Below are 14717 nucleotides of genomic sequence, written 5' to 3'. Positions count from 1 at the left end.
GCAGGGAGCCCGGGAGCCCCAACGAGCCCAGCCTTACCTGGTGTAGGGCTGTGAGTCCGTCCTCATTGCACAAATCAGGGCTGACCTTATTCTTCAGGAAGTAGCGTACTGCAATAGGAGGGTACAGGAGTGAGCTTCCCGTTGCACACTGGGTGTGCAGGCATGCAGGGGCCTGGGTAAGACCCACTCTCCCCCAGGCCCATGAGGAATGCAGTAACACCTCCCCATTTTACAGATGAGACAACTGAGGCCCAGAATTTCCAAGAGGTGGATGCCACTGCCTGTCTTATTATGGATAACAATAACAAGAACTAACAATTTTTCAGTACTTCCTGTATGCCAGGCACTGAGCTAAGCAATTTACATTTGTTGTCCAGAGGGTGCACATTCTAGTCATTGAAAGCATACACTCTGGAGGTTCAAATTTGGGCACCATTCTCATTGGCTGTGCAACCTTGGTCAAGACACTACCTTCTCTGTGCTTCAGTTTTCTCATCTGCAAAATGGGGATGATGTTCATCCTCCTCACGGTGACAGTGTGAGTGGTCATCGAGGTGAGCCATGCCGGGGACTCAGCACAGTGGCCTGCATGTGGTTTGGGAGTGAACTCCTGCTCTGGCAGCTGTGGTGATTTTTATTAAAACTGTGGGTACCCACAGCAGGTAATGGCTCACCTATGGGTGTCAAATGCCCCTTCTTTGGCCCTACTGAGCCCTGAGGAAGGAGGGTAGCAGAGGTTTTAACCATCCCCAATCCCTAGAATTTTGTCTAGGGGTGTGTGTGTGTGTGTGTGTGTTTTCAGGGATTCTGGGTGGACAGGGAGGCCACAGTGAACAGCACCGACAGCCTGGAATCCCTCTTGCTTAGGATAAGCCCCCTCCCCTTATCACTGTGACCCTCCTCCCTTCTCCTCTGCCCGCCACCATTCAGGCCCTAATTCTCCCGTGAACCCAAGTGCAAAGGGAGAGAAGAGAGGAGCTCACCCAGCAGCCCTGCAGGCCCCTTCCCTGGCTTGGCAACTGGGACCCCAGCTCTGGCTTTAGCAGGGTGATCTGAGGCCTTCCAGCTTTGCCTTTCCCCATGGATGAGGAGTCTAGGGGGCCAGTGGGATGAGTCCACTCGAGCCCCTGGCTCCCCTTCCAGGCCACACCTCTACTGTTCCTGTCCAAATGGCTCCGAGCCTGCTTGCAGGGCCTCAGTAGGATCTTCCCTGGATCCAGTTTCCCAAAGGTAGACTGTGCAGTTACTGGGCAAGCGGACCTCTAGGCCAGAGGGGTGAACAGAGTGTGGCCGTTTGTGGGGCAAGTGGACGAACTTGAATAAGCAAGCTGGCTTGTGTGTGTGGCCCTCGCGCCATCGCGCTGATGAAGCCAGGCATGGAGGCCCAGGCACTGCAGATAGGATACATAGGCTGGCCCTGAGCCCTCTGAGCCTCCTCCCACCCCCAGCCAAGTCTGGCTCCCTGTGAAACAGAAGCCAAAGTCCACACCCCCTAATCCCCACCGCAGACACTATCTCCACACTACGGTTCATGCCACAGGGCAGGGCTGAGGTGGCTTCCTCGTTGATTTCTGCTGTGGGGAAACAAATTAGAAGTGAGCCGGGCAGGGTGGAGAGAAGGCTATCCCTTCCGCAGGACAAAAAACCCAGTCAGCAACTCCAGGGGGTACAGGGGAAAAAGACGCTGGCAGGCAAGGGAGGAGTCCTTAAGGGCTCAGGAGCAGTGAATGGGGTGGGGGTACAGCCCCTCAGCTCCATCCTCATGAGGCCCAGTTCCCAAACCACAGTCCCAGTTGCACCCTAGACCTCAGTGTGAACCAAGGCCCTGCATGAAGGGGAGGTTGAGGTCACCACTCAGCAAGAGGTGGCATCTCCAGTAGACCTGCCCAGTATGCATAGCCAGTATGGGTTAAGCATGACAGGACCTTGTCCAGTAAGGTCAGATCCTTTGGCGCTGTCCTGACCAACACGGTGCCACTAGCTACATCTGGCTATTATGGCTGCTTAAATGAATTAACATTTCAAATTTAGTTTCTCAGGCATGCTGTGCTGTTTCAAGTGGTTGGTGGCTACCATACTGGAAAGTGTAGAAATAGAACATTTTCATCTTCCTGGAAAGTTATATTGGACAGTGCTGCTTTGGGGCATTATAAATGAAAATTAGCTCTATCACAAATTGTTAAAATCCTTCCATGGCTCCCCATTGCTCTGGGAATAAAGTCCAAAACTCTTCCTATGGCCTACAAGTTCTTGCATGATGTGAGCCCTGCCTGCAGACCTCCAGCTTGTACAATTGTAGGGGGCACCATCCACATCATGGTTTCTAAGACTGGCATCCTCTGGAGCTGTCCAGTACACAACTTGCTCAGCTGTGCACAATCATCCTACCTGCTAACCTCTCCACTCTCATTTCTTAAACTCCTAACACTTTCCACAAGAGTCTTTTGTCAGTTACAGAGTCACACCACTTCTTGTGGTCTCTGAGATTTTGCATAGTCTGTTCCCATTGCCTGGAAAACTCATTCATTCATCCATCCAACCACCATCATCCATGCATCTGCCTCTAACACTAACACACACACACACACACCTCAGCCCCACGCCTCATCCTTTAGGTCTCAGCTCAAACTCCCCAGGCTCCTGTTATATATACCCATAGCTCCTATACATCTCATTTACAGCCTTGTCACAACTACAATTATATAACTAATTATGGGCTTTGAGTGTATCTGCTCATTGGACACTAAGCCCCACGAGGGCAGAACCATGACCTGGTACTTATGACTCTATCCCTAAAGCCTGGTACACAGTAAGTCCTCAAGAACTCCTCTAGGACTTTGACCCAATTGGCAGCCCTCTAGTTCAGTCCAAGGACAAAGCCTCCCCATCTCTGAGCAAAGCAGATCACCCTCAAGGGCTGACTCCGGAAGACTCATGTCTGTAGCAGGCAGTTCTCTGCTCACAGGCGCCTCCTACAGACCCGGTGCCTGGTGTTAGCCTCAGGACCATGTAGGAGATTATGGCAAAGCCACTGATCACCAAAGCCCAACCTGCCCATGGGTGAGTGGGGGTGCCCTGAGCCTGACAGATGGCCTTTGGGAGAGGAGCAGTGGCCACTATGTCCCTGACTAGGATGGGTTTCTGGATGGTTCTGCTCACATTAGCTAGGGGTTCAATTCCCATGGGATGGGTAGCAGAATAAGCTTCCTGTCCAGGAGATACTCTTTGAGGCAGAAAATAAGCATCAGCTGCCAAAAGCAGTGTTTGTGCACAGTAATTATTGGGGTGTCCTCCGTGCTGTGCAGGAATCCAAGCCATGTAATTACCCTGATGTTGGGCAGTTATTTTCAGCCCAAGAGGTGGGACAAATCATTCCCCTCTCTAGGAAGCCCTTAGTACTCATGAGCCAAGGCTGCCTCAGCAGTGCTACTTCCAATGTAGCTAGGAGCCCAAGGCCCGGCTCTGCACCTAGTCACAGGGGCAAAGTCCTCGCCGTCTAGTGCACAATCAGGCTCCCTGCCTCTAGAGTTCAGTAAGAAAATGATTATTATATTAATAATGTTTTCTGGCCAGGCACAGTGGCTCATGCCCATAATTCCAGCACTTTGGGAGGCCAAGGCATGTGGATCACTTGAGGTCGAGAGTTCAAGACCAGCCTGGCCAACATGGTGAAACCCTGTCTCTTCTAAAAATACAAAAATTAGCCAGGCATGGTGGCTCGTGCCTGTAATCCTAGCTACTCAAGAGGCTGAGGCAGGAGAATCACTTGAATTTAGGAGGCAGAGGTTGTAGTGAGCCGAGACTGCACCATTGCACTCCAGCCTGGGTTACGGAGCAAGACTCTGTCTCAAAAAATATATATAAATAAATAAAATAATGTTTTCTTACCAAGCCTTTCATTTGCATCTTGTTCAATTCAGAATCACTTTATTTTATGGGTTCACATCTATAATTATTCCTCTTATGCAGAAGAAGAGACAGAGGGCCAGGAAGGTGTAGCTCAGTCACACGTGGCCAAATTAAGGAGCAGGGATTTGGCACCAGGCCTCTCTGATTTCAAAGCCCAGGCAGGTGTCCAGTGGACCATTCTACTCTGCCCTAAGGCCAGGAATGGCAACCAACATTTCTGGATTTCTGCCATGTCGAGATCTGTGCTGAGAGCTGATTTGGGGACGAGGGTAACGGGAAATGGACAGCAGTGACCTCTGCTTCTGGAACTGTCTATGTATCAGAGGCCCTGCAGTCCCAGGCCAAGCCTCTTCTTGAAGACAGAAGAGTTCAAGGATCTGCAAATGGGACAGAAGAAACGGTGTTACTCTGCTGAGGGATTAGCTCTTTCAGGCCATTTAAAATGTAAACCTGCCTCCCCGACTCCCTGCTTTAAATCTTCTCATGGCTCCATTTTGCTCTTTTCTTCTTCTTTTATTATTATTATTTTTAAATATAGAGATGGGATCTCACTATGTTGACCAGGCTGGTCTCAAACTCCTGGCCTCAAGCAATCTTCCCATCTCAGCCTCCCAAAGTGCTGGGATTTAAGTCACAAGCCACCATGCCCAGCCTTCTTCTTCTTCTTCTTTTTTTTTTTTTTTTGAGATGGGAGTCTCGCTCTCTTGCCCAGGCTGGAGTGCAGTGGTGTGATCTCAGCTCTCCTGCCTCAGCCTCCCGAGTAGCTGGGACTACAGGCACATGCCACCATGCTCAGCTAATTTTTTGTATTTTTAGTAGAGACGGGGTTTCACCGTGTTAGCCAGGATGGTCTCAATCTCCTGACCTCGTGATCTGCCTGTCTCGGCCTCCCAAAGTGCTGGGATTACAGGCGTGAGCCACTGCGTCTGGCCACCACTTTCTTTTTTTAAGAGACAGGGCCTCACTATGTTGCCCAGGCTGGCCTCAAACTCTTGCTCTCAAGCAATCCTCCCACCTCGGCCTTCTGAGTAGTTGAGACTCCAAGCGCACACACAACCACGTCCAGCCTCCACAGTGCTCTTGGGATGAAGTTCAAAATCCTTCCATGACCTTCACTGGAACTGACAAACTATGGCCTGTGGGCCAAATCTGGCAGGCAGCCTGTTTCCGTAAATAAAGTTTTATTGGAACACATCCACGCTCATTCATTTACATATCACCTATGACTGCTTTCACCCTACAACAGCAGATTTGAGTAGGTACAACAGAGACTGTATGGCTCACACGACCTACGATATTTACTATCTGGCCCTTTGCAGAAACGGTTTGCAGACCCCTGGTCTTCAAAGTCCTGTATGGTGTGGTCCTGCCTACAGAGCTACTGCCTTGCATAATTCCAAGGCAATATGCAAATACGCTTGCATAACAGTACCTTGCACTGTTCTCATCATAGTCTGTGTGAATAGAGTGCCCTGGAATTATGCAGTGTGCAGCCTGCTCAGCTATGCCCAGGGGTCCTGTCTCTCTACCTCTCCAGGCTCATCTCTTGCTTTCTGGAGCACCTGGAACAACGGAGGAAGCTGGCTTGGGTCTAAGGTGTTGCCTGGAGCTCAGGGAGCACAAAGACGAGAAAGGCACACTTCTTTCCTTCGGCCAGGAGTGTCCACACCTTCTCTCAGTTGCCCACACTCAGGGTAGCTCCCTGCCCACAAAGCCCTAAGTCCCAGGCTCAGCCATCAGTTCGTCGGAGTGACCCATTTATTCTCATGCATTTGCTTAGCTGCAGCTCCAGGCAAGTTATTCCCCCTCTCTGCCTCCATGTCCTCATCTGCAAAATGGGGATCACAACAGTGCTCCCCCATGGCATTGCTGTGGGGTTAAGGAAGACAAGGCCCTGGTTACTGTTAGCATTTATTTTAAAAGTAAAAACAAAAACCAACCAGTGAGCTCTTGCTTGTGTCCCAGCCTGTGCTGGGTGCTGGGAATACAACCATCAACATCTTGCATGTCTCAAGAGCTTTAGCACTGGTGGTAAAATGACAGAGGCAGTCTCCCTCCAGGGAGCTCTGAGCATATGCTGGTTCACGGACCACCGTAAGGCCACAGTCGGTGCCCCGCCACCCCCGATGCAGGCAGGACCCTACTGAGATGGCAAAGAGGTGGCTCCCGCCCTCCTCACTCACGTATCCCTGCTCCTGGCGCCGACCCCGCTGCTCCGCCCACACCTCCCTGGCAATCTGGCTGGAATCTGGGCCAAACGGGCCATCTGGTCCTCTCCATCTCCAGCTGTAGCAAGTGAGGCTGAGCCGGCCCGTCTCAGCAGGAAGCTGGTGGCGGCTGCCTTTGCAGGGAGACATTACCGCTGACAAGCTTGTGTTTTCTTTGGCATCTGACCCACGCCGTCTCACAAAGAATCTTCCTGACCTCGAGATGGTCAGTGACATGCGACCACAGGCGTGGCTCCTGCTCCTCCTCTGGGGAAACGGGGACAGCCAGACAGAGGTGTCTGCCCAGTGAAGGTGGACCTTGGGCAATCTGCATCTCCATGGGGGGTGCCCTGGGGCTGAGCTGCTGCCACCTGGCCATGTGACTTGCAGTGTCATGTTCACTCACAAGGCCTACCCTCCTATCTCTCTTCCTTCCTTTCCTGCCCAGTGCCCAGCAATGAGGCCTCATCCTCCCACTGCCTCCAAGGCACGGCATGATCTAGTCCCTGCCTGCTCCACACCCACCTCACCTGGAAATCACTCCCTGAATCCCTCATTGGTTTAGCCACACTGGCCTCTCATTTCCTAAAACAAAACAAAACAAAAACCGAGCTCCAATTCTCCAGGCCTTTACACATAGTTTCCTATGCCTGGAACCCTCTTTCTTCCCATTGTTGGGCCGGCAAACTCTTCTTCATCCTTCAGATTTTAGCCAAAATGTCACCTCCTCTGGGAGGCCTTCCTTGATTGCCTCAGTCTCCATTGAGCTTCCCCATCTATTCTCTCCACACTACCCTGCATTTCTGCTTTTGTCCTTCACAGCAGCACTTACTTTGTTGCCCATGGAGCTACCTGTTCCTGAGGCCATGAAACTATTTCTCAGCGTAGTCCCACAGACACGGGCACTGCAGGAGCATGACTCAGGAATGAAAAGCAATGATTGTGACTTTTGTACAAAATTGAGTGAGGCCAGAAGTGGTGGCTCACACCTGTAATCCCAATGCTTTGGGAGGCCAAGGTGGTAGGATCACTTAAGGCCAGGAGTTCGAGGCCACAGTGAGCTGTGATTGTACCACTGCACTCCAGCCTGGATGACAGAGCAGGATACTGTCTCTTAACACAACAACAACAACAAAACAAACTTTAAAAAACGAGTCAGCAGACACCCTTCCTTAAGCCTCCCTCATCAACACTGCCAGACCTGCAGGCTGACCACAGGAGTCCTTCAGTCCCACCCAACACTGTCCCCTCTGCAGGCTGGATGCAGGGGACTCAGCATGTCCCTTTGTCCAGGACCCCACTCCTCATTCTCTCTGCCCTGTGCCCTTGCTCTTTCTACAGCCCAGCACTAACTGTGTGCCAGGCATTGTGTTAAGCCCTTCATATCCATCAAGTCAATTAGTCCTCATAATCCAGCTACGAGGATAAGTAACCTGCTGTTATTAAATAACTCCCTGGGATTATTGCTCCAATTTACAGATGGGAAAACTGAGGCTCAGGTTTGAATACATGAAATGATTTGCCCAAAGACACCTGGGTGGGAATGGTAGAGCTGGGATTTTCACCCAGGCCCAGCCAGCTCTGAAGAGTGAACCCTTAACCACTTTGCTAAAATGGTAGCAAACAAGGACTCAGGGAAGGAAACATATACAGCAGAGAGACATACAGGGTGGACACAGATGTTATCATGAAGAAAGCCAACAGGGATGGCAAAAAGCCAAGAGAAAGGTCAAGACCATTGCCAATAAAGGTCAGTGTTCCAGAACATCATGTGATAAAGAAGACAGTTGCCAACAGGCATTGCTGCAGCCTTTGTGTTTACTATATTTGCAAATGAAGTCACTGAGGCACAGAAGTGAACACTGAGCCTGAGGTCCAGCACCACCTCTGTTGGTCTTCCTGCTGCATCTCCACTGTGGGTAGACAGCAGCCTGCCCCTGCTTCCAAGCACCATGGTGGCCTGCCTCATGTTGCCACATCCCGCCCACTGGGTTGCACTTCCTGCATGAAAAGCCCAGTCTGCAAAGACTTATTTCGCCCTCTTCAAGGTGCTGTCAGGACTGCTGTGAGCCCAGCCCTCTGCTCTGATAATGCCAAAGGGTCAGCATTCTCAGAGCAGCCCCTCTGCTCTCCTCCCAAGTCAAAGCTGTCCTGTGTCCCCAAGGCAGTGCACTTCCAAAATCACCCCACCGAGTAATTGCAACCTTTCCACCCACCATTGCTCCTCCCTGGAGCAGAAATAGCCAGAAATAGCTGCTCCCAGGGAAGCCCAGCAGCCTGGAGCTGAGGGTGGAGACTCAGTCAAGTCGCATGGTGGCTTCTGCAGTGGCTGGTGCAGCCCGCCCCTCTGCCAGGCAGCTCCGCCGAGATCCTGGGTGGTGACTCACCCTGGTGGACCAGAAAGACACGGGCTTCCCTCAAAGTCACATTCCCAGGACCAAGCCTCAGGCCCCAGGCGCCAACTCCCTGCTCTTCACCAGATAGATAGTATCACTCTTGGCCCATTCAAGAAGAGGAGGGGTTGGACAACCGTGTGAAGACGCACGGAAGTCAGAGCCCTCGGGCCTTGCTGGTGGGAATGTAAGATGGCACAGCATTGTGGAAAACAGACTGACAGGTCCTTAAAAAGTTAAACATAGCATTACCACCTGACCCAGCAATTCTACTCCTAGGTATATATTTAAGAGGAATGAACATATATGTCCATACAAAACTTTGCATATGAATGTTTTTATAGCATTAGTTGCCATATCTCTAAAGTAAGACCCAAATTTCCATCAACTAATGAATGGATAAACAAGATTCCATACAATGGAACAGTATTTTGCCATACAAAGAAATAAAGTATGGCTATGTGTGACAACATGGACGAACCTTGAAAATATCGTGCTAAGTAAAGGAAGCCAGACACAGAGGCCACATGTTGTGTGACTTCATTTACATGAAATGTCCGGAATAGGCAAATCCATAGAAAGAGAAAGCAGATTAGTGGTTGCCAGGGGTCAGGGGACTGGAAGGAGAATGGGGAGTGACTGCTAATGAGTACAGGATTTCCTCTGAGGATGCTGAAATTGTTCTGAAATTAAACACTGGTGATAGTTGTACAATCTTGTGAAAGATCTTGTAGCAAAGACCACAGAATAGAGTAAATTTGGGGCTGGGCACACTGGCTCACACCTGTAATCCCAGCACTTTGGGAGGCCAAGGCATGTGGATCACCTGAGGTCAGGAGTTTGAGACCAGCCTGACCAACACAGAGAAACCCTGTCTCTACTAAAAATACAAAATTAGCCAGGCATGGTGGCGCATGCCTGTAATCCCAGCTACTCAGGAGGCTGAGGCAGGAGAATCGCTTGAACCCAGGAGACAGAGGTTGCAGTGAGCCAAGACAGCGCCATTGCACTCCAGCCTGGGCAACGAGAGTGAAATTCCATCTCAAAAAAAAAAGGGTAGGCTGGGCGCGGTGGCTCAAGCCTGTAATCCCAGCACTTTGGGAGGCCGATACGGGCGGATCATGAGGTCAGGAGATCGAGACCATCCTGGCTAACACAGTGAAACCCCGTCTCTACTAAAAAATACAAAAAAAAGTAGCCGGGTGAGGTGGCGGGTGCCTATAGTCCCAGCTACTCGGGAGGCCGAGGCAGGAGAATGGCGTGAACCCGGGAGGCGGAGCTTGCAGTGAGCTGAGATCTGGCCACTGCACTCCAGCCTGGGCGACACAGCGAGACTCCGTCTCAAAAAAAAAAAAAAAAAAAAAGGTAAATTTTGGCCAGGTGCAGTGGCTCACGTCTGGAATCCCAGCACTTTGGGAGGCCAAGGCGGGCAGATCATGAGGTCAAGAGGTTGAGACCATCCTGGCCAACATGGTGAAACCCCACCTCTACTAAAAATACAAAAATTAACCTGCCGTGGTGGTGGGCACATGTAATCCCAGCTACTCAGGAGGCTGAGGCAGGAGAATCACTTGAACCCGGGAGGTGGAGGTTGCAGTGAACTGAGATCGCACCATTGCACTCCAGCCTGGGCAACAAGAGTGAAACTCTGCCAAAAAAACAAACAAACAACAAACAAACAAAAACAGGGTAAAATTTATAGTATGTGAATTATATCTCAACTTTAGAAAAAGAAGAGGAAGGGGTTCCAAACTAGGTCTGCTGGGATCTCACTCCCCTGCCAGCCTGGGAGGTCTGTGAGGTCAAGACAGCATCTGTCCCACTCATCACTGTACCCACAGTGCTGAGGACAGTGTCTGGTACACAGTAGGTGCTCAATCATTGCGTAGGGGAAGGAAGGGGGAAGGCCACTGGCCACTTGGGCCCTTCTGGGCCATATGTGATCTGCCTGTCTTTCCCGGCATCATCCCTCCTAACCACCACACACCCTACCAGGCACACTCCATACCACCCTCTCTTGTGCATCTTCTCATGTGCTGTTCCTTCTTCCTTTTTTTTTTTTTTTTTTGAGGCAAGGTCCCTCTATCACCCAGGCTGGACTGCAGTGGCGTGATCAAGCTCCCTGCAGCCTCGACCTCCAGGGCTCAAGCAATCCTCCCACCTCAGCCTCCTAAGTAGCTGGGAGTATAGGTGCGCACCACCATGCCCAGCTAATTTTTTTATTTTTATTTTTTGGATTTTTGTAGAGATGACATTTTGCCATGTTGTCCAGGCTGGTCTTGAACTCCTGAGCTCAAGTGATCCTCCTGCCTCAGCCTCCCAAAGGGATAGGATTACAGTCGTGAGCCACCACGCCCAGCCCTGCCTGTCTTTCTCTGTCTTCACTTCACCTGGTTAATTCTTACTTAGATTCCAAGTCCCAGCTTCAATGTCATTTCCTCTACAAAGCCTCCTGCAGATCTCCCAGGCTGGGCCAGGCACCCTTCTCATATGATTGCTGTGCCCCCCAAACTCCAAAAATACTTAACACTATTTTATAGTCATATATGAATTTGTCTGTGTCTTTACAACACTAAAGTTCTGGAGGCGTAGGGCGAGTAGGACCATCTTTTGGCTACCATGTTTCTCTATGTGATGCAGTTCAGGCCCCTAGTCAATTTCAGATGACCGCAGAAGTGAATGGAGCTTACCTGGCCTCTACCCAAGCCTCAGAACCAGCCAGAACATCTATTCTTGGGCTATTGTATGCTTCTTCCTTTGGACAAGAGCGTCCCGGCTGGGCCACAGACTTTTTCTTCTCAGAGAGAATCTTCACCCTTTGGCTTGAACAAAGAGGCCAGTTCCTCTCCTACCATCTCTGATACCCTTAGCATCACCAGGACAAGATGGCCAAGGGGACCCCAGACACGTAGCTATAAACCTTCTCCCTTCTAGAACCTCCGTGCCCAGAACATATGTCTCTACTAGACAAAAGGGGTTGACAGAGATTCACATCAGCTACCCAGATGCCTCTGCCCATGTAACTTACATCTGGCATTGGGTGTATGCAGGAAAAGTGACCTCACACCCTTTAGGATATAAGCTCTATGTGGGCAACTCGTGTCTGAATTCTTATCTGGGGCATGCAGCTCCTAGAGAAAGCACTCAACAAATATTTGTTAACTGAATGAACAAATTAAAAAGACGTTTTTAATTCTAAGAATAAAAAACTAAAGATACCCGGGAAACTGATGTACAAAGTAGGCCTGCAGTTAATCCTTTTCACAATGTATAGTCTTTCTGAGACATGGAGGTTGGGGTGAGGTGGGGCATCACTTCCTAATGTGTAAGGGGACATTTGTGTATTAGATTTCCTCAAAGGGAGGGAGAACTGCATTTAACTCAGCTACCGTGAAGATGATATGGACCTGTAAGGTTTCTCCACCAAAGCTGCAAAGACTGTGTGCCTTGGACCCTTCCCTCTCTCTTCTTCTCCCTTCCTTCCCCTTCTCTTACCCCTTATAGTGCTTAATCTCAGAGAATGACGGCAAGGGTCCCCCTTTTCCAGAAACATGATGTTGGAACTTACGCATTCTATTCATAAAACATCGGACCCCCGCTGCATTAGGCCCCTGTTCTTTACTGATTCTACCTCCAGAATTCTCCCAGCACCTCTCCTTACAGCTTCACTGCAGACCTAGGGACCTGATCTCCCTTCCGTTCTGCAGAAGCACGCACTGGCTGCCCGGGAGCTCTCCAAGGTATCTGCTCTTATCCCAATTCCCCTCTCCCAAAATGCCCTGCATGCCTCTTTCTGACTTGCTCTTGCTCTCCAAGACCCATCCCTCTCACCTTACTTCTCCTTCCAGCTATCTCTCCTGATTTTTTTTAATAGTCCAATTACTTTATCTCTCCAGGCAAGTAATAGATAAAAATATTTCCAGCCCTGCAGGTAGGAGATACATGCGTATAAACACTGTAATAGCTTCACAGCCATCATAATAGCATCTAACATTCATTGACTATTTTCCGAGTATGAGGCACTGTCCCAGGATGTTACATGTATTATCCCAGATCCCTGGGATCCCTCAATCCCCACAACAACATCATGACTTAGGTGCTATTGTTAGACCATTTGACAGAGAACTTATATGATTTGCCCAAGCTTATTTAGCTAGTAAGTGCTGAGACTCAATTCTAGTCTGGGTGATTCCATACATAACTGGTATTTCAGGCATGACTAATTACAAGGGACCCTCATTCAAATATAGCCAAGAATAAAATCCATTCCTATCAATCTTTAGCGAGAGGCAACAAGCTGCATATGAAGGGGGAAGTTCCTTCAGCTCACACCTGTCCCTTTTGAAGCTTCCCTCTGATTTCCCTGGTCCTGTTCTGCTGTCCCAAAACTACCTCTCCAGTCTCTGCCTGCCTTTCAATTTTGGTCTTTCCTAAAGATGCTACTCTGCCTCAGCCCTGTATTACATAGGACATGAACAAATCCTCCTTTGGGCTTCCAAGTATCTGCCTGGGAAAATAAAACAAGATTTCTGAAAATTTTAAAGGTAACCACACAAGAAATTGAAGTCACTACTTGTATCTTCCATATTATCAATGGAAAAGATAAATGCAAATCAACATAGTATTTGTTAAAGTCACAAAATGAAAGAAATAATAAAGAAACAAATGCCACAAATCACAAAGCAAGATGACCGATATCCAAATATGTACCAGATGAATAAATTGAATCATTTATCCTTCCCATAAAGCAGCAATGATTTGGTTGCCAAAAAAAAAAAAAAAAAAAAAAATCAACTGTGTGCTGCTTACAAGAGATATATTCCAAACAAAATAACAGGGAGACTAAAAATAAAGGAATGTTCAAATATAAAACAGGCAAACACAAACACAAAGAAAGTGGAGGTGGCAGCGTTACTATTATGAAGAATGGAATTCTGAGCAAATAAGGAGGTAATCAACTTTAGGCTGATCAAAAATAAGGTACTTCAAAATGAAATTATAAACAGAAAGCAGATCAGTGACTGCCTGGGGCTAGTGGTGCAGGAGGGGAGAATGAAGTCATTATCAGTGAGGAAACCTTATGAATTGCATAATCAGCAAAGTCAAATTCAGTTAAAGCAAAAATGGTTAGTATAGGCTGGGTGCCGTGGCTCACGCCTGTAATCCCAGTACTTTGGGAGCCTGAGGCACATGGATGACCTGAGGTCAGGAGTTCGAGACCAGCCTGGCCAACATGGTGAAACCCAATCTCTACTAAAAATACAAAAAAATTAGCTGGGTATGGTGGTGGGTGCCTGGAATCCCAGCTATTCAGGAGGCTGAGGCAGGAGAATTGCTTGAACCTGGGAGGTGGAGGTTGCAGTGGGCTGAGGTCGCACCATTGCACTCCAGCATGGGCAACAAGAGCAAGACTCCAACTCAAAAAAAAAAAAAAAAGGTTAGTATATAAGTTATAAGTCAGAAGCACAGTTTTCCTAGGAATCTTCAGCACACATACTCCCTAAAGAAAAAATCAGAGGGCAAAGATTTACAAACGAGGATGTTCACAGCAGCATTGTTTATATGCATATCGTTTATAAGTGAGAAATCCTGGAAGCAACCCAAATGCCTAAACAATTGGAGGTTGATTTGGTAAATGATGGAACATCCATATAATGGAATATGCTGCAGCTGGTAGCTTTGAGGAATTTCTAATGACATGGGAAAATGCTTGATATGTAATATAGAATGGAAAAACAAGGAGTCAAAACTTTACATTCAATGCAATCTCAACTGGAAAGGAAAAAAATGCATTCCACACATCCACACACTTTTCATTGGAAAAAAATATATACAGTAGCTGTGTTTTATCAGGGATTTTTATTTTCTGTTTGCCAGTATTTCCCAAGCATTTTAAAATCCATATGTACTACCTTTATAATCAGATCTTCTCAGTTTCACCAAAAAACAAAAACCTTCCACAGAATGATAGCCAAGTGGTAAGAACTCTATTTCCGCTCAAAGTAGCTAGCGCAGAAACAAAGTCTCAACCTGGCTGACCCCATGAAGGAAGTGCTAAAGCTGGGATTCCTATACTGAGTAGGAATTAAATAGCAACAATAATACAAACCATTATGTTTGGAGAGTGCAGGGGTTGGCACACTGTGGTCTACAAACCAAATCTGACTTAATTTTATACTGCTTGCAAGCTAAGAATGGCTTCTATTTT

At 48.5% G+C, this 14717-nt stretch overlaps 1 protein-coding gene across 1 annotated transcript in view; it reads right to left on the bottom strand.

The window, feature by feature from the left end:
* The window catches only part of PPP1R16B (protein phosphatase 1 regulatory subunit 16B), a 120499-nt gene that overhangs the window by 34139 nt on the left and 71643 nt on the right, over positions 1-14717 (bottom strand). The window contains exon 3 of the mRNA XM_031656774.1: positions 38-108. Coding sequence (XP_031512634.1) covers positions 38-108 — 71 coding nt within the window. The remainder of the gene's footprint in view (positions 1-37; positions 109-14717) is intronic.

The sequence above is a fragment of the Papio anubis genome, chromosome 16, assembly GCF_008728515.1.
Source record: "Papio anubis isolate 15944 chromosome 16, Panubis1.0, whole genome shotgun sequence".
Lineage (NCBI taxonomy): Eukaryota > Metazoa > Chordata > Mammalia > Primates > Cercopithecidae > Papio > Papio anubis.
This window is presented reverse-complemented; position numbering and strand designations above follow the sequence as displayed.